Here is a 20634-nt window from a genome sequence, read left to right as displayed (position 1 = left end):
AAAGGAACCATTGAGATGCAGTTTACTTCTGGAAAGAAGATGATCTTGACGAATGTACTGCACGTTCCTGATGTAAGGAAGAATCTGATTTCTGCCAGTTTGTTATGCAAGAGGGGACTGAAGGCTGTCATAGAAGCAGAGAAACTTATAATTTCTAAGAATGGTGTATTTGTAGGACAAGGATACTCTTGTGATGGAATGTTTAAATTAAGTATCAATAAAGATAATAATTCTGCTTATATGATTGTGTCTCAATTTAATTTATGGCATGCTCGCTTATCTCATGTTAATTTTAGTTCAATTAAATTTATGTCAAAGCATGGTTTAATTTCATGTCCAAATGAAAAATCTGAACATTGTGAGATTTGCATACAAGCGAAAATGACTAGAAAACCTTTTCCAAAAAATGAAAGGACAACCAAATTGCTTGAACTAATACATTCTGATATATGTGAATTGAATGGTCACTTAACTAGAGGTGGAAAAAGATATTTTATTACTTTTATAGATGATCATTCTAGATTCACGCAAGTTTATTTAATGACAACAAAAGATCAAGCATTTGATATGTTTAAGAACTATAAGGTTTTGGTTGAAAATCAATTGGAAAAGAAAATTAAGATCCTACGAAGTGATCGAGGTGGTGAATATTTTCTAATCGAATTTTTGAATTTTTGTGAAGATAATGGCATAATCCACCAAACTAGTGCACCCTACACCCCACAACAGAATGGTTTGGCTGAAAGAAAAAATAGAACACTGGTAGATATGATCAATGCTATGCTGATGCATGCTAAACTACCAACAAATCTATGGGGAGAGGCATTACTAACAGCCTGTTATGTGCACAATCGAATTCCGTCTAAGAAAACTAAAACTTCTCCATATGAAGTATGGAAAGGAAGGAAACCAAATCTAAGTTATTTGAAAGTGTGGGGGTGTATAGCTTATTATAGAGTTCCTGATCCTAAGAGGACCAAGTTAGGACCTAGAGCTCTTAAGAGTATTTTCGTGGGATATGCTGAAAATTCAAAAGCATACAGGTTGTTGGATGCAGATTCTAATACTATTATAGAATCTAGAGATGTTGAATTTTTAGAAACAAGTTTTCTAAAAGATTCAAAAGGTGTTCCACAATCAAATGAAGAAATCCCTGAAAATACAACACAAAGCACTATTATGAATTCTGGTTCAACTAAGAAACGAAAACCAGTAGAACCTCCTAATGAACCAAGGAGGAGTCAGAGAGCAAGAAAGGAAAAATATTTTGGTAGTGATTTTATAAATTCACAATCATTAATGTTTTTGGTCGAAGGAAGTAGAGATGAGGTGTTGGGTAAAATACCTATTGTTTTGCATTTAGAAGATGATCCAAAAACATATAGTGAAGCAATGACTTCAAGAGATTCCAGTTTCTGGAAGGAAGCACTAAATGATGAAATGGATTCACTTCTAGCAAATGGAACATGGGTGTTAGTTGATCCACCTTCTAAATTAAAACCTATTGGTTGTAAATGGGTGTTTAGGAGAAAATACAACACTGATGGTTCTCTATTAACCTTCAAGGCAAGGCTTACGGCCAAAGGCTTTAGGCAAAAGGAAGGTGTTGATTACTTCGACACATATGCTCCTGTAGCAAGAATTACTTCAATAAGAGTTTTGTTTGCTTTAGCATCAATCTACAATTTACATATTCATCAAATGGACGTAAAAATAGCATTTTTAAATGGTGAACTTGATGAAGAAATTTACATGGAACAACCAGAAGGTTTTGAACTTCCTGGTCATGAAAAGAAAGTCTGCAAATTGGTTAAATCCTTGTATGGATTGAAGCAAGCCCCTAAACAGTGGCATGAAAAATTCGACAAAGTGATTTTATCACATGGCTTTAGACATAATGGAGCAGACAAATGTATCTATTCTAAGTTTACAAAAATTGCTGGAATAATTATATGTCTTTATGTTGATGATATGTTAATTATAGGAACTAATATGCAAGGAGTAAATGAAACTAAATCTTATTTATCTTCTCAGTTTAAGATGAAAGATTTAGGAGAAGTTGATACAATTTTAGGAATAAAAGTGACGAAACATAGTGGGGGTTTTGCCCTGAGTCAATCTCACTATATAGATAAAGTTCTTTCTAAGTTCACTCATCTAGGAATAAAAGAAGCCAACACCCCATTTGATGTTTCGAATAAATTGGTAGATAATTCGGGTAGATCAATTAGTCAATTAGACTATGCAAGTGCTATTGGCAGTTTAATGTATGTCATGCATTGTACAAGACCCGACATTGCCTTTTCCGTTTGCAAGCTTGCAAGGTATACACATAATCCTAGCACCGAACATTGGAGAGCAGTTGGAAGAGTTCTTGGATATTTAAAGAAAACCAAGTCTCATTCCTTATTCTATAATAAGTTCCCATCGGTGCTAGAAGGTTATACAGATGCTAGTTGGATAACTAGTATCACTGATAATAAATCGACGTCTGGTTGGATTTTCACTTTGGGTGGAGGAGCTATTTCATGGGCTTCCAAGAAACAGACGTGCATTACTCATTCTACAATGGAATCAGAATTCATTGCTTTGGCAGCGGCAGGCAAAGAAGCTGAATGGCTGAGAAACATGTTGACAGACATAGAGTTGTGGCCACAACCGATGCCAGCAATTTCTTTGCACTGTGATAGTCAAGCAACTATGTCTAGAGCATTTAGCAAGATTTACAATGGTAAATCAAGACATATTGCCCTGAGACATGAATATATTAGACAACTAATTTCTGATGGTATTATAACAGTTGTCTATGTTAGGTCTAGTAAGAACCTAGCTGACCCATTAACAAAAGGACTCTCGAGAGATATGATAAAAAGCACTACAAGTGCAATGGGTCTAAAACCATTCTAATTTGTCAATAATAATGGGAACCTTACCTTTCTTATTGCACAGCAATCTTAAAGGTTTAACAGGTAACAACAAATTATTAGTGACATGTAGCAAGTACTAGAATCAATGAAGTACTTATGGAAAAGAGGCTGAATATAAAATATTCTTAATGAAGATGTATGTTGGTCATAAACAATAAATCTCAAACGAGATTTTAAAGGTCTTCACCTATGCGAACACAAGAAGTGGTGCCGCTTCTATCAAAGGTTTGAGAATAAAACCTTTGTAAGTGTTTGTGAATCCAGGGTAGCACAAGGCCATAATATGGTGCTAAAGCTCACGGTGGACATATTAGAGAAATCAAAAGTTCTATGTGTATAATATTTCCAATCTTATCATATAGAAATTATGGTTTAAGTTCATTAACAACCATATATTTCGATGAGATTTTGAAATATTTATACTAATAGCAGGTTTAAGTTGAAAGACACCTGCTAGATACATATAACTTTGCAGTTGATTACAAATATCACTAAGTGGGGGATTGTTGAAATAGTGATATATGTTTAGTCCCACATTGAAAAGAATGAAGATGTTTGATAGACTTATTAAAGGATGTGCATCAAGTGTGTTGTATTTAATTGGTGACCTTGGTAGCCAAGTGGGGCATATTTATATATATGTCAAAGATGGGCACTTGGGCACGTGGGCACACAAATATTAAATTCAGAATTAATTTAATATTGAATTTTTTGGTGAACAGATGTGACAGTTAACGTGTCCGCTCATGGATAGGTGTCTCCACAACCTTTCTCAAAGGTTGCATTGTTCACTATATATACATCCTTTTAACATCTTCTCGGTAATCACTTTTTATTCTCTAATTTGTCTTGGGAGAATCTATAGAATTGCTGTCTATAGATTCTACGTTGTTTTGAGTATCCTGGAGGGAATTTGTCGTTAAAACCCGGCAGCAACATAGTGGGGGCAAAATTTCCTTAAGGAAAGTGATTCACGCTCAAAACAGGGTTCCATCTTCGTACTGCTTCTAACACATCCCTCCTTGCTGGGTGGATGCCTAAACAGTTTCACTCGTAAGTGGTAATAGTTGTCTTAATGGACGAATGGTTATGGAGCCATGGAAGGATAGTTTTGGTCGCATTGGCAATTAATGGAAGCATGGCGACATGGGCAATTAATGGAAGGACGACGTGGGTAGTTAATGGAAGGACGACGTGGGTAATTACATGGGTAGTCAATGGAGGTAGGGGACGAAGTGGGTGATTGTAATGGGTGAGCTAGAATTGTAGTATAAATAGGGGCGGGAGATAAGGAAGTACTCATTGTAACGTATTCTAAGAGCATCAACATCAATTTTTCTATAATATCTCTAAAAATTATGGTAAACTATTCACTTTATTAAATTTAAATAATCATTTTTATTACACATTACATCAACTACCCTAAAATTTCTATCATCTTTATTTTTTTTATTTTCTACTTTTTTTATATTATTTTCTCTCTCTTATTGTGTAATATCTACTTTTTCATTATCCAATCCATTCCTTTTATTATGATATTTTAATACTTAAGAAATGAATTTCATTCTTTAATTTTAGAGAAATACTATTTATAAAATCTAAATTTAGAAATAGATAAGTAGGATAGCTGATGTAAAAAAATTTTATCTAAAATGTAAAATTTAAAATAAATTTTATATTTAAAAAAATTGACGTGGATACTCCAAATCTTCTATGCTTCCGCTTCTTTAATAATATGCTAACTTAAGTATCAAAGGGGTTTGTCAGCCACCATCGGCACCTTCTACTATGAGTTACCGTATATATGAAAAGGATAGCAAGGTAACTAGCTCTATCAGACAAAATATACGTGGAGAACAATAGGGCGGACCAAGAAGAATCCATCGAAACACATATATTTTGAGTTCTCATAACAAATACCCGGGATTTATTCGATAAAAAAGAGAACATTTATGAAGATAACATTAATAAGAAAAAGAAAAGGTGATTGAGATGAAAAGGAGCCTGTGGAATCTCGTGTGATCATTGTGCTTTGCCCTTTAGGCTATAAAAAATGAATTATATGACAGTGAAACAACTTGCATTTGCAAGATAAAATAACAAAAAAAAAAAAAAAGATTGGGAATGCTTTTAATGTAACTTAATTACTATAGATTATTTTAATTAATAATGAGAATAATTACTTTTTTTTCCTAGTGATCAACACAATAGTCACTAGAATCCACTCACAAATCTAATGGTGAGAGCTTCATCTATTGTGCAAAAGGCGGGTCCCGCCGCCCAGCGGCCCCTTAGGCCTGGCCTCACAGGGATCCTAGGAGGAGGTAAATCAGCGGTGAATGCTGACCCTGGTAAAGCGTGGTGTCTCCGGAATTTAACACAGCCGGCCCAGATTATTCATCCAGTGTGCGTCTGTGGACCTTCGACCCTACAACTCATTGTGCAAGGATGCCACGCCTTAACCGGTTGATCCAGCCCGCGGGGGCCTGGTGAGAGCTTCATCTATAACAAGGAAGGAGAAGGATGTTACTCGAAGTTGAAGGTAGAGAGAGGTGACTTACTGTTTGATGTGAATTCACACAATCTAGCCCAATCTTGAACCTTATATAAAGTAGCTAAGACATTTCTGAAACAGAACACAGACGTTGTTCCATCATACATCTTATTCTTCAGATACTCACGCATGGCTAGCTACTCATACAACAGATTCATAATCAAAACAGTAGATGGAAGACTCCATCAATTTCAGAGCTGCTCCTCCTTCACTCCGCTGTTGGAACCCTCATGGTTTTCGACATCGCTAACGGGAGCAGGGTACTTGATGCCATTGAGTTTGATCTTCCTGAGGGCAGCTTTGCCCAGGTCCACTCCACACATGTCTGATAACCTCACGAGGTAGAGCAGCACATCGGAGAGCTCCTCCCCCAGGTGCTGCTTCTCCTCTTCCTCCCAGTCTGGGATTCCCCTCGCCACCTCACCTTTCCATTGAAAGATCTCTGCCAGCTCTCCAACCTCCCCAACCTACAACAAGATCTCATAATTAAACAGAGAAGCTAGCTAGCTAATTAAAATGATACGAGCATTAATGGGAGGTTACCAAAGCGAGGACGAGATTTCTCGGTGTGTGGTGTTGTTCCCAGTTTCTCACCCTCCCAAAATCTTCCAATTTCTTCCTTAACTCCTCCAGGGTTACACTTCCCCCTTCCGCCATGGCTGAGGGAGAGAATTCCTTTGGTTAAGTTCCGGAGTGGTTTTGCTTTGCAAGTTTTATAGGGATGGATGAATGTTGATAATAGGAAAGTTTTTAATTATAATAATTTTATAAATTTTAAGTAATATTGTTATTTTAAACAACTCTTAGTTTATGTAATTAAATGATCCCAAGAAATAAATGAAAATTAAGAAGGTTGATTAATGGATTTAAAAAGAAAATGGAAACATGCAAGCGAATTATGGTATGTAAAAATTTTAAGAAATGATTTCTTTGTATTTAAATAAAAATTACCTAATATAGGAAATTATTATTATTATTATTATTATAAAAAACGTAATTGAATTTAAAATATGTCTTATTTTTATTGTACACATAAATACATCACTATTAATTTAGACTAGAATTTTTTTTAAAAAAAATAGGCTTAATTGGATTTTTTTTTTTATCAGATGTATTAGATTTAAGTAAGGTCGATTGATTCATGATAAAATTTTATATATTTAACATATTTAAATAATAACAAATCTAAACTGCAAATACGAGGAACTTTATTACAAACAAAAATATAAGGAGAAAAAAAATCAAATTCCATGTAAGAGTTCATTATTATATTCAAAAAGAAGAACTAAATTAAAATTTTAATTTCAGTTTTTTACTCATGGGCAAATCGAAAATAAAATTTTAATATAATTTCAACTTAATTATAAATTAAATTATAAATCGAAAAAATAATTTAATAATAGTATTTTCTTTATTATGAATTGTTCTGAATAGTTAAATATTTACAAAATTTCATTAAATTTTTTTAATACTTGATTATATTGGACCACGTAACTTTTTATAATTAGTAAATTATATTAATGCCCCAAGAGAAATGTACTAACTAGGAATTAGGATGTCTTAAATCTAAATACATTTGGATCTATATGAGCATATCCAATGCTATATGCTATTGCCACATGAGATAGCCAGTTAACACCCTCTCCTATGAAGACGGTCAACATTCTCCTCATCATACTCATCTCCTGTCGCATGTCTATTCAAGTGTGTGGCCTATAAGAACATCTACAACACGATGTTAAATGGCCCGTTATAATATTACTGTACATTAACACTGCGTTACAAATGCCAACGCGACGTTAAAAAGCTTGAACACGTTCAAGCATTTGAACGCGTTCAAGTGTTCGTGGGGTGGGCCAGGGCGAGCCCACCCCATATGCAAAACTTTTTTTTTGTTTTTAAATAACAGATAGTTATTTAATAGCTTTTAAATAACGTGAAAAATTAACTTGAAAGATTTTAAAGTTTTTTTAAAACAACGGATAGTTATTTAAAATGTTCAAATTTTTTTTAATGTAAAGTTTTAAATTAAAAATTAAATAACGGCTAGTTATTTAACGATTATTTTTTAACGGCTAGTTAACGACTAGTTCAAAATTTCATCTATAAATAACCATCAATATGCATACATATTTTCATTCCAACTCACTATTCTTTCAATTCTACTCTCTAAATTCTCTCCCCATCTATTTTTTTTCAAGTTCCTACCACCTTATTTTCTATCCGAAATGGATGAAAGTAATAGGACATTTTTTTTACAAATTTCTTAAATTCTACAAACAACTTGCAAGAATATTCATCTTCCCAAAATCCACAAATTCCACCAAATTATCAATACCCACATTCATTTCCCAATATGTCGTTTCCTCCACAAAATCTTCAAAATTTCCAAGGTTTTGGAAATTCTATGAATCATCTGAATTATGTCCCTCGAGGTCCATATCAACCGCTTCCAGTCGAATATTGGCAAAACATGAGTCATCCGTATTTCACGCCGTCGGTTGTTCATGGATATGGTACCCCGCACACAACTGGTATGTCTTTCACTCCTTCGATGTCGAATGAACCTGCAACTGCAACTTTTGTTCCGGAGACTCAACTTTCCGACCGTGAATCCTCAATTGAGGTGGTCAATTTAGAAAAGGCAGTTTCAAATGCTAAGGGTACAAGAAAGCGTTCAAGTTGGACAAAGGTTGAAGACGAGGTCTTATCGAGAAGTTTTGTCACTATCAGTGATGATCCAATAATCGGCAATGATCAAAAGGCGGATGCTTTTTGAGGATGGGTTGCAAGCTACTACAATGAGAATCTTCCCCTAGGTTCAAGCACCAGAAGTGCAAATGTTATACGGTCACATTGGCACAATACAATCCAAAAGAAGGTATATTGATTCAACGCAAATTACAATAGTATTTATAGTTCATATTGAAGTGGTTACAGTGATGAAGATATATTGCAGTTTGCGTACAAAAAATATCTATCCGAAAACAATGGTGTTGCATTCAATCTCGAACATGTGTGGAGAATTGTCAAAGACCGTCCAATGTTTACTCCACAGTCCGCTGATCACTTTGTGGCCACAAAGAAGACGAGGACCTCAGAGTCGGGAGCATGCAACACCTCCTCCAACCAAGATGTGAGTATAGATCACGATTATGAAGATACTCATCCAATGGGGCAAAAGGCAGCAAAAAGAAAGGGAAAAGACAAAGTAAAATCGACCATGGAGGATCTGACAGTAAACTACAATAATATTATCACAAAGTTCACTGAGTACACAAGCATGAAGAAGTCCGAAGTTGATTTGAAATAAAAACAACTCGAAGTAGAGGAGATTAAGACAAAAGCTGCATTGTCCAAATCTGAAGCTAAAAATCGTCGCTTGAAGTTGAAGGAGTATGAAATATTGAACAAAGACACCTCGCAGATGACAAAGGAGCAGCTTATCATACATGAATGCCTATGCAAGGATATTAGGTCGAGATGGAATATCTAAATTGTTTACTTAAGGTTCATTTTCTAGTATTATTATATTTTCGAGTGATTATAATTTTTAATTATTGTATTTCTCATTTCGATTAATGTGATTTTTAATTATTATAATTTTGTAAAATAGTCGTTATAAACAAGTCGTTGGCCGCTCAGTTGTAATTTCATTTTCCCAACTTTATAATTTTAAGTGTTCAGTTGTAATTTCGTTTTCCCAACTTTATAATTTCGTTTTCCTAACATTGTAATTTCGTTTTCTCATAAACATCTATTTTATTTAATAAATATATTTAAAAATTAATACTATTTTTGAACAATATAAAATTATATTTTTAAACGTAAGATTATTATTAAAAATAATAATAATAATTTAAATATTTTAAAACATATTTATTTAATATGGTATAATGTTAAAATGAGTGAGTGGACGGTGGACCCCATGAATAATGAGTATTAACGTTAAAAGGAATGTGAGTGAAAGAAGGATGTTGTTATAACGAGTATGTGGCAGTGGACCCCATGTTTTTTGATGAGGTGATGGGTGTTATAACACTAGAGCATTGTGGATGCTCTAACCCCCTTGTTGATAATACATTGGAAAAAAAACAAAAATATGCTCTCGTCTCTCGTCTCTCGTCTGCCATGTGACGCGACGGATATGTGTTACACTGCACAGGAGGGAGGCAATCTGGTTGAAAATGTGAATCAGGAAAAACCCACTCTATTATATATAAATTTTTAGTTTTATATTATGAGTTTTTTAGTTTTATTATTAGTTTAGATTATGATATATACATTAATGTTATGAATATATATATTGAGAGAGACTCTTTCGTATAAGTGGATATGTAGGGATGTAAATCTAGGATCCGGATTTACATTAAACTAAGTTGATTTTTGGACGAGCACGACCTGCGCTCGTCGAATAATGGACCGGTGTAGGCAAAATTTGCCTAAGTGAATGAATCAACGTTTTGCCACTTAAATCTCCTTTTGTTACCTGCTCAAGTATAATAAAAACATTAAACCCATTAATGACGATTCAGTAATGGCTCGACAATAATGACTCACATTAAATCCATTAATGATAATTCCGTAAGTTTGACATTAAATTCATTAATGCTAATTCTGTAATGTCTCAACAATACTGATCAACATTAAATCCAGTATTGAATTGTCATAATTCGGTTATTCATTGCAGCCAGGGGTGAACTCTCCTATATAAAGAGGCTAGATCTTGAGAAAAGAAAAAGCAAAACCAATAACAAAAGAATTCCTTTACCTTCATTCCCTAATTCTTTCCTCACAATCATACATCTGCTCAGCTGAACTATTCGTGATAACACTCGGGTGCATTCTCAGTTCGCCATAAACAACCAGTGTTTAGTTGTGTGTGTGGTGACCCGAGAGAATATTTAAGTACAGCCGGAGGTGGGGTGAATCTGTTTTAAGGAAACTTCTTAAAAGCATGCCTCAGCATCTTTCGATCAGCAACTCCATCTTCCGACTTAGCGACTCAGCTTCCCGAGTTCTCTCAGTATCTCCCAACTCAGCAACTCGACTTCTCAACTCCATTTGGCATCTCTCGACTCAGCGTCCGCTTGGGAGTCTGCAGTTAATAGTTTGCACTAGGGAGTCTCCATTCTGCACTCAGACTGGGCAGTAGACATCCATTTTTCAGACAACTTACCAGCTCAGTCTGACTTTCAAGGCCTACAGCTTGAGATTATCTACTCAGATCATCTCAATATATAAATTGGAATTGATCTTGTGTAAATTTCAATTCTGCTAACTTCTCCTCTATCTTCGACTTCAGATTGTCTAATAATCTTGAAACAAACTCTATTATGTTGAGATAACCATGAAAATAGTTAAGATGCAATAGGCTTAACATGTGAAGGTCTTCTTCGCCCTGATTAAAAATGTTTCAATCAACCACGAGGAAAGGCCAGCGAAGTTCACTAGGTTGAACTTCAAAAGATGACAGCAGAAGATGCTCTTCTACTTGACCAGACTCAATTTGACTAGGTACTTGACCGAGGACACACCCAAGCTTGCTAAGGATGCTGATATTTAGACAATTAATGCAATGGAGGCATAGACTCATTCTGAATACCTATGCCAAAACTATATCCTCAACAGCCTTACCGACTTGCTATACATTGTGTATAGTATGAAGAAAATGGCTAAGGAGCTGTGGAAGTCCTTGGAAAAGAAGTACAAGACAAAGGATGCAGGGGCTAAGAAATTCATTGTGGATTGATTCCTAGACTACAAGATGGTTGACTCAAAGACGATGATCAGCTGAGTTTAGGAGCTTCTGGTGATTCTGCACGAGAATCACTCAGAAGGCATGGTGCTGAGTAAAACCTTCTAGGTGGTAACAGTCATTGAGAATCTGCCTCCTAGCTAGAAGGACTTCAAGAACTATCTGAAGCACAAACGGAAGGAGATAAACTTGGAAGAACTCATTGTTAGACTTCGAATTAAGGAAGATAACAAGAGTTCCGGGAGAAGTTATTCTCTCATACTACTGTAAAAGTCAACATGGTCGAGTATGGTCAAAACTCTAAGTGGAAGAATTTCAAGTCTTCCAAGATGGGACCTAGAGGAGGCATAAACAAGAAGAAATTCTCTAGGAAGTGCTTCAATGGTGATAGAGGTAGTCATAAATCTTTGAAATGCAGAAAGCTGAAGAAGAAGAAACAGGCTTACCTAAACGAGAGACCAGAAATTGATGGCCTCTGTGTTGTAGTCTCTGAACTGAACCTAGTGAGTTCAAACCCATGGCAATGATGGATTGATATCGATATCGAACTGCAACAAGGAGTTGCTCCATAATTTAATCAAACATGGAGTGAAACTGTTCATGGGGAACTAAGCAATCTTGGATATTATGGGTCAAGGAAAAGTGGTGCTGAAGCTAATCTCGAGCAAGAAATTAACTCTCAATAGTGTGTTGTATGTTCTGAAAATGAAAGAATCTAGTATCTAGATTATTGTTAAGTAAGCATGGCTTTTGTATTATTTTTGAGTCAGACAAAGTTGTTCTATCCAAAAATGAAGCATTTTTAGGAAAGAGTTATGTAACTGATAGGTTGTTTAAGCTCAGTGTAATGATGATTATACCTAAGGTTAATAAAACTACAAAGTCATCCATTTATATGAATGAGCTTTTGTGTTTGTGGCATGGTAGATTAGGACATATTAACTACGATGTATTACATAGATTAATTAACATGCAAAGCAAACCAACATTCTACCTTGATTCAAAATACAAATATTAAATTTGTGTTGAAGAAAAATGACAAAGCCATCCTTTCAACATGTTGAAAGAAGCAGCGAATCGCTCGGTTTAATCACATTGATGTGTGTGACCTAAAATATACACTGACACGTGGTGAGAATAAGTAATTCATCACTTTTGTAAATGATAACACAAAATACTGTTATGTGTATCTTCTCAAAAGTAAGGATGAAGCAATAAAAAAATTTGTTCTATATAAGAATGAGATAGAAAATCAACTTAATAAGAAGATTAAAGTGGTTTGAAGTGACTGAGCCGGTGAATATGTATCATTGTTCACTGAGTTGTGTATTGAACATGAGATCAGACATGAAATAACAATTTCTTATAGTCCTCAACAAAATGAAATTGTTGAGTAAAAGAATTGTTGGGTCACTTCAGAGCTAGGGTGGTGAATAGCTTCTCGCGCTCGTTTGTTTACTTTATAGATGTTGATTTGTAGTAGATATAATCAAAGCCAAGCTCTCTAATGCTAACATGTAGATTTACTTGGTATCCACCTCAAGAAGAGACGACTAATTCAAGGATCCATACACTGAGTGTACTCTCCACTAAGAAAATAACTCCTTCTTGAAACAACTGAAGGTGGAGAAACCTCGTACAAGACTCTCAATACAAACAAGAAGAAATACAAGAAAAACCTTACAAGATTTACAACATATTTGGAAATGCCTCTTGATATTTGGAAAGGCAGCATCACTTTACTCCAAGAATCTTCAAGAACTGGCAGTGAGAATTGGAGAAGAAGCAGAGAAGAACTCGTGTATGCACTATGGAGTTTGAACCTCACTGTCGCCTTTATACTTCACGATTAAGGGCTCTCAATCGATTGGGCATGCTCCTAATCGATTGCCATGTCAGATCCTAGTGATCCTAGTCATCCAAAGCTCATAACCTGTGCAACGGTCATATCCCAATTGATTGGTCAATTGATTGGGGATACTTTGATCGATCGACTGATTGATTTAGAACGCCTCTTTGCTCTCGTAGATAAATTTAGATTTGATTGACCGATCGATTCCATCTTCCTAGCGAACTTGCAAGAAAACAAGCCCCAATCGATTGACTGATCGATTAGAGTATTCCAATCAATCGGCTGATCGATTGGGGAGCACACTGTGATCTTCGCGAGCGACCTCCAATCGATCGCCTGATCGATTGGCTTAGCCCCAATTAATTGGTTGATCGATTGGTCTATCCTTGCTTATGAAGCTCTCCCAATCGATCAACTGATCGATCGGGATCTGATTCAATCGATCGATTGATCAATTGACCAACCCTAACTTGACTAACTCAAGTCTAGGGTCCCAAACCCAACATTTGGTCAACCGTGATTTGCTGGGACTCACTCATGCCTAGCATCTGGTCAACTTTTACCTGTTGGGACTTTGTTACCAAGTATCTGGTCATCCTTTGACCCATTTGGACCTTTCTAACTGTGCTAAGTGTCTGGTAAACCTTGAGCTACTTGGACTTACCGTCTCATGCCAAGTGTTTGGTCCTCCATGACCCATTTAGACTTCCAAATACTAGGTTTTTGGTCACCCTGGACCCACCTGAATTTCCACATGCCTGACTTCACTGACCAAGACTTTCTTACTACCTAGCTTCACTCACTAAGACTTTCAAACTGTCTAGCTTCACTCACCAGGACTTTCAAATTATCTGGCTTCACTCACTAGGACTTTCCATCTGCCTGACTTCACTCACCAGGACTTTCTAACTGCCTAGCTTCATTTACTAGGACTTTCCATTTGCCTAGCTTCACTCATTAGGACTTTCCATCTGTCTGGCTTCACTCACTAGGACTTTCCAACTTCCTAGCTTCACTCACTAAGACTTCCCAGTCAAGTATCCGGTCAACCTTGACCTACTTGACTCTTCTTCACACCAAACTGGTTAAACATTGACCAGACGAATTGCTCCAACAATCTCCCCAAATATATGATTACACCTGTAATCTCCATACATTGTCAAATATCAAAACTCAAACATCAAGACTCAAAATTAAGTCAACTCAAGCTTAGTCAACGTGGTCAATCATGACCTAGGAAAATTGGACCAACAAGAATTGTATTCTTAAAGATATGATGAATACTCTTCTATTGAGATCTAGACTGTCAAAGTTCATGTGGGGGAAGTTGTGTTAACAACTACTTAACTTTTAAATAAGGTGTTGTGAAAGAAAATAGATAAGAGTCTTTATGAGTTATGGAATGAAAGACAATCGTCCTATAAATATTTATGAATGTAGGGGTGTCTTGCCAAAGTTTTAGTGTCAAATCTAAAAAGTATTAAGATATGACCAAAAATTATTGATTACATATGTATTTGATATGTACATAACAGCAGTGCATATCAGTTTTTAGTGTTTGAGTCACAAATGTCGGTTATCCATAAAAATTCGATAATAGAATTGAGAAATGTATCATTCTTTAAGAATGTGTTTCCATATAAAACCTAAGAGGAAGCAAGTCCCTCAAAATGGGAATTAGAAACACAAGATTAATAAGAAGTTGATGAACCAGTTGAGATTGAGCTCAGACAAAGTAAAAGACCTCAGGTTGAAAAATCCTACAGAACATATTTTATCACTTTTATATTGGAAAGTGAGCCCCAAAGTTATCAAAAGCAATAAGTTCATCTGATGAACCTCAGTTGAAAGAGGTAATTATATCTAAGACAGACTCTATCTTACAAAATCATACTTGGGAACTTATGGATTATCCTCCGGAAAGTAAACTAGTAGGTTGCAAGTGGATCTTTAAGAAGAAAATGAAATCAGATGGAAAAATTAATAAGTATGAGTCCATATTAGTAATTAATGGATACTAACAATGAGAAGATCTTGATTAATTTGATACATATTCTCCGGTGTCGAAAATAACATCTATTAGAATTTTGTTGGCTATTGTCGCTCTATAAAAATTATAAATACATCAAATGGATGTAAATACACCCTTTCTAAATGGGAATTTAGAAGAGAAAATCCATATGGAATAACATGAAGCGTTTTCTGTGCAGGATAAAAAAAATAAGATTTATAAATTGGTGAAATCATTACATTACTTGATATAAGCACCAAAGCAGTGGCATAAGAAATTTGACAATGTCATGAAGGAATGTGGACTCAAAATCAATAATTGTGATAAATATGTCTAATGAAAGCCACATAGAATGACTACGTCATCTTGTGCCTACATGTAGATGACATACTTATTATTGGAAGCAATGATAAGATAATCAAATCCACTAAGAATATGTTAAACTCAAGATTTGACATGAAAGACATGGACCTAGCTGATGTGATTCTAAGAATTAAAATTCTTTGAATAATATAAGGACTTATTCTTAGTCAGTCTCATTACGTGAATAAGATTCTTGAGAAATTCACCAAGGGTGATATTGCATTAACATGAATGATGATAGATATGAGTTAATATCTATCGAAGAATTGAGGAGAAAGTATCTCTCAGATAGAGTACTCTGGATTAATTGGAAGTTTGATATACCTAATGAATTATACACAACCAAATTTAGTTTACATAGTAAGTAAACTGAGTAGATATATAAGTAATCCCGGTGTTGAGCACTAGAAAGGGATAACAAAAGTACTAAGGTACTTAATGTATACTCATGATTATGGATTGTATTATACGAGATATTCTGCTATAATCGAAGGATACAGCTATGCAAGTTGGATATTTGACATAAAAGACTCTAAGTCTATAAGTGAATATGTGTTCATTCTGGAAAGTGCATTTCATGAAAATCTTCTAAGTAAACCGTAATAACTAGATCCATGGTGGAATCATAGTTTGTAACTTTTGGCAAATATGGTGAAGAGGCTGAATGGATATAATAATTCTTAGAAGATGTTCCTAGATGGCCGAAATAAGTGCCAACAATTTGTATATAATGAAATAGTTAATCAGCAATTAGTCGGATACAAAGTCATCTGTATAATGGTAAGTCTGCACATATACGTCGTAGACATAATACCATTCGATAACTACTCTCAATGAGAGTTATCACTATTGACTATGTGAAGTCAAAGGATAACTTATCATATCCGTTAACTAAAGGGTTAAATAGAGAGTTAGTTGTAAGTTCATCGTGAGGATTGAGCTTGATGTCGAAGATAAATATTGGTGCAAAGGAAATCCAGCCTCTGCAGATCAAGAACTAGGTTCAAAGGGACGACCTAACTGCATCGACAAAGTTACTCATTATAGGGGAGCGACCTAATAGATCAGTAAAGGATGGAGGTTAAGCATACGACTTTTAATGATCAAGTAGAGTAATGTGAAATACTCTTAAAAGATTACTCATGTGAAAAAGAAGTGGAGTGGGGTCACTTCGAAGAGAATTAGATGTACAATTCTTAGAATTTCTCACAGAACAAGCGTGGCGTGTTCATGGATAAGAACGAATACACTCATGAGAATTGAGTTGTATCAAGGAGAGTCATGGGTAAGATATGCCAATGTTTATACAGACAGCAAAATAGTTCAAGGATATTGTATTTATTGTTAGCTAGTAAGTAAACAAGATTATCACAAGAAAAGGTTCAAAAGGTAAAACCAACTTATCATATACTGGTCTCAACTATTGAATACTATCACATACCATGTTTTCCATTTATGTGAGGGATTATTGTAAATGTGAATGGAATAAAGAGGTGGAGAAGAAAAGACTATATTGTGCATAGGTTTTTAGTCCTACATTAGGAGTCTCTTGGCATTATTTTTGGTTTAGATTATGGCACATGCATTGATGTTGTGAACATATGCATGGGGAGAGACACTCTCTTATGTGTGAGTGCGAGGAGGGGGGGTGTAAATTCAAGGCCTGAATTTGCACTGAACCAAGTTAACACGTGGGTGAACACGATCCACATGTGTCGAATGTTGGACCGATCGAGGTAAAATTTGTACAAGTGAATGAATCAATAGTTTGTCACCTGAATCTATTTTTGCTACCTCCTCAACAATGTAACTAAAATTTTAAACTAATTAATGACAATTATGTAACGTCTTGGCAATAATAGCTGACATTAATCCATTAATGGCGATTTTGTTACATCTCAGTAATAACAACCGACATTAAACCCAACATTGAATGGTCATAACTCGGTTATTCATTACAAACAGGGTGAGCCCCTTATACAAGGAGGCTAGATCTTAAACAAAAAAAGAAGAGAAAGTAATAACAAAAGAATTTCTCCACCTTTGTTTCCTGAATCTTTCCTCTTAGTCATGCATTTACTCGCCTGAACTACTCGTGATAGCACTTAGGTGCATTCTCAGTTTGCCATGAAAAACTAGTGTTTGGTTGTGTGTATGGTTCTATCATTGTATCTTGGGAAACAGACGACCCGAGAGAATCCTCGAAGTACAGTCGGAGGTGGGACAAATCTATTTTATGGAAATTGCTTGAAAGTAGACCTCAACATCTTCGGATCAACAGCTCTATCTTCTGACTCAGCGACTCAGCTTCCCGACTCCTCTCGTCATCTCCCAACTCAGTGACTCAACTTCCTAACTCCTCTTGGCATCTCCTAACTCGGCATCCACTCGAGAGTCTACACTTGACAATCTGCACTCGAAAGCCTCCACTCTGCATTCAAACTAGGTAGTAGGCAACCATCTTCCATACAATCTAGTAGTTTGGCCTAACTTTCAAGGCCGACAACCTGAGATTATCTGCTCAGGTCATCTCAACAGATAAATTAAACTTAATCGTATGTAATTTCAATTCAACTAAACTTTCCTTCTAACTTCGGCAACAGATTGTCCAACAGATCTTTAGTCTATAGTTGCTCATGAGTTAGCAATTAGAGCACGAAGTTGTGTTTAACATTATGCCTAGATGCTAAACTATAGAAACCCATGTTTGTTGTGCTCCTTGTGGCTTGAAGAAATCATACTCCCAAAAAGTGCCTCTCTTGTCCTTCACATACTATGTGTCAAAATAGATAAGCAACCAGCTGCTCTATTATATTTGATCTGCTCAAGATGGTGTCCCAAACCTAGAGTAGATGCTTGACAAGGGGAGAGTTTAATGTCTTCATGTTTCATGTCCATAGGCCGACTTGGCCCAAATACGTGTGGTGGATCCATTGTACCTAAAGGGTGTCATTCTTCTGTTGGATGTTCCACAAGATCCAAGTAAATAATGCTGAGTTCAAAGAAAACAAATCATATCCCCCTTCTTTTTTCGTAAGACGCATAGTGGCTATGTTATTGTACAACGTAACTATAAGATACATGGTTTGTTTAGTTAAATTAAGCTAGTTCTTGTTTTTGTTTATGTATTACACCTAATATCTGCTAATCTGAACAATATCTACATGCTCACTAGCATAAACTTTAGACAATGGAAAGAGAATATAATAGTACTTTTAGGTTATATGGATCTAGACTTTGCATTTAGGTATGATCGTCCTATACCTTTCATTAGTGATTCCACTGTGGATCAAAAGGTGATCTATGACAAGGGAGAGCAATCAAATCACATGACTCTAATGATCATGAAGATGTTCATTCCGAAATCACTTAAAGGTTTGATTATTGAGAAAGAAGATGCTAAAACCTTCATTAAGGAGTTAGCCAACAGTTTATTTAGGAAATAATGTATTTTTGAATTTGAAAAATACATTTGTAGTGTCGTCATTTAGATGAAACTTAATTTCTATTTTATGTTTCAACAAATCTGGACACACTTATTCATTTGGAAATAGAAAGTTTAATATTTTTTAAAATTCTATTTTGTGTGATATTGATTCCTTAATTGACAAACTATACATATTGGACACCAAAACTCATATAGATAATATTATGACGCTTAATATAGGCATGAAGCATAGTGTGATGAATGAGAATTCATCCATGTTATGGCATAGGCATTTAGGGCACATATCTAAATAACGTCTAGAAAGATTAATGTCATTAAGAATTCTCGCTTCCCCTGATATGTCAAATTTTGGAATTTACATTGAGCGTACCAAGGGAAAAATGACTAGTGATATGGGTTAGGTTTAGTAGGTCCCCGGTGAAAAGGGGAAAAGAGATAGCAGAATTAAGCAAGTATGAATATCAGCCGGGGTATCAGACTTAAGGAAATATAGACCAATATTGGCCAGGACAACAGGCTTAAGGAAATATAGATCAATATTGGCTGGGACAATAGGCTTAAGGAGATATAGGCCAATATCGATCGAGATAATAGGTTTAAGGAAATATAGGCTAATATCGGCCGGGGGACCATGCTTAAGAAAAGATAGTCCAATATCGGTCGGGATAATATGCCTAAGAACATATAGATCAATATTGGTTGGGATAACATGCTTAAAAACATATAGGTCAATATCGGTCGGGATAACATGCCTAAGAACAGAATAAGTAAGTATGGACGATAAATATATCTCCATATAGATTATAAGACAGGGAGAAAATAAATATTTCAAGAATATTTATAAATAGCTTAATGAAGATATCTGTAGTATGTGATTGTATAACGGGTTTACTAATTTGGCGGGAAGAATGTTTCTAGACTCTTCTACAGGCACTAAGCGACAAAGAAGGTACATCTGGGGTACAAAAAAGATTCCTTAAAAGTTATTTTCGGCAAGTACATGACTTACATTATCTCATAACAAACTCTAACAAACCAGGGTCAACTTCATGACTACGGAGGTTATATGAAGTGGTATAAAAAGGGGAATCTTCTCGTTGGCCAGGTATGGTCATGCTCTCGCTCACCACACACATAGTCTTTGATTACAAACCCTAGCTATTGTTCATCTTCTTCCTTCCACACTAAGAGAGATCACTGACTTGAGCATCGGAGGGCCTAGCCAGGGATTCCCACCCCGGTCTTAGGTCACTGACTATAGTGTTGGTTGGTCTCTTGTACGCAGGAAGTCGTGGAAGCTCTAGATCTCGTTATTCTTCACTGAATTCTTCTTTTCTTCCTTGGACCTTCGTACCAGGAGGTGTTCTGTGGCCTTATTCTTTCGGATCCAGTTTGATTTTCTCGGATCGAAAGTCCTCAGGTATTTTTCTTCATTAGCAGTAAGTTCTCTTCTCAGCTTTCTGTTGGTGCAATATCCCTTAGGTCAAGGTTGACCTGGTTGACCAAGCTTGAGTCTTGGTTTGGATTTTGTTGTTTGATAATAAGATATTGATTGAAGAAGAGTCAAGTAGGTCAAGGTTGACCGGAGACTTGACTGGGAAGTCCTAACTGGGATGTTAGGCAGAAGGAAAGTCCTGGTGAGTGAAGCCAGGCAGAAGGAAAGTCCTGGTGAGTGAAGCCAGGCAGAAGGAAAGCCCTGGTGAGTGAAGCCAGGTGAAAGT

The 20634-nt window shown here is 35.7% G+C and overlaps 1 protein-coding gene across 1 annotated transcript; it reads right to left on the bottom strand.

Annotated features, from left to right (window-relative positions):
- Positions 1-5517: 5517 nt before the first annotated feature.
- LOC121987467 (dCTP pyrophosphatase 1-like) lies at positions 5518-6165 on the bottom strand. The gene is made up of 2 exons (XM_042541244.1): positions 6025-6165; positions 5518-5948 (listed from the first exon to the last, which is right to left on the bottom strand). Exons 1-2 carry the CDS (start codon positions 6136-6138, stop codon positions 5673-5675), a joined length of 390 nt encoding a protein of 129 aa, XP_042397178.1. The 5' UTR covers positions 6139-6165; the 3' UTR covers positions 5518-5672.
- Positions 6166-20634: the final 14469 nt, after the last annotated feature.

Source organism: Zingiber officinale, chromosome 5B (assembly GCF_018446385.1).
Source record: "Zingiber officinale cultivar Zhangliang chromosome 5B, Zo_v1.1, whole genome shotgun sequence".
Taxonomy (NCBI): Eukaryota; Viridiplantae; Streptophyta; class Magnoliopsida; order Zingiberales; family Zingiberaceae; genus Zingiber; species Zingiber officinale.
This window is presented reverse-complemented; position numbering and strand designations above follow the sequence as displayed.

What these genes read in the sequence shown, in the direction of transcription:
- LOC121987467 (XM_042541244.1), bottom strand. Translation starts at nt 6,138, where the DNA reads ATGGCGGAAGGGGGAAGTGTAACCCTGGAGGAGTTAAGGAAGAAATTG. An exon ending in GAAATCTCGTCCTCGCTTTG is followed by an intron (nt 5,949 to 6,024) that starts GTAACCTCCCAT and finishes ATCTTGTTGTAG; the next exon opens with GTTGGGGAGGTTGGAGAGCT.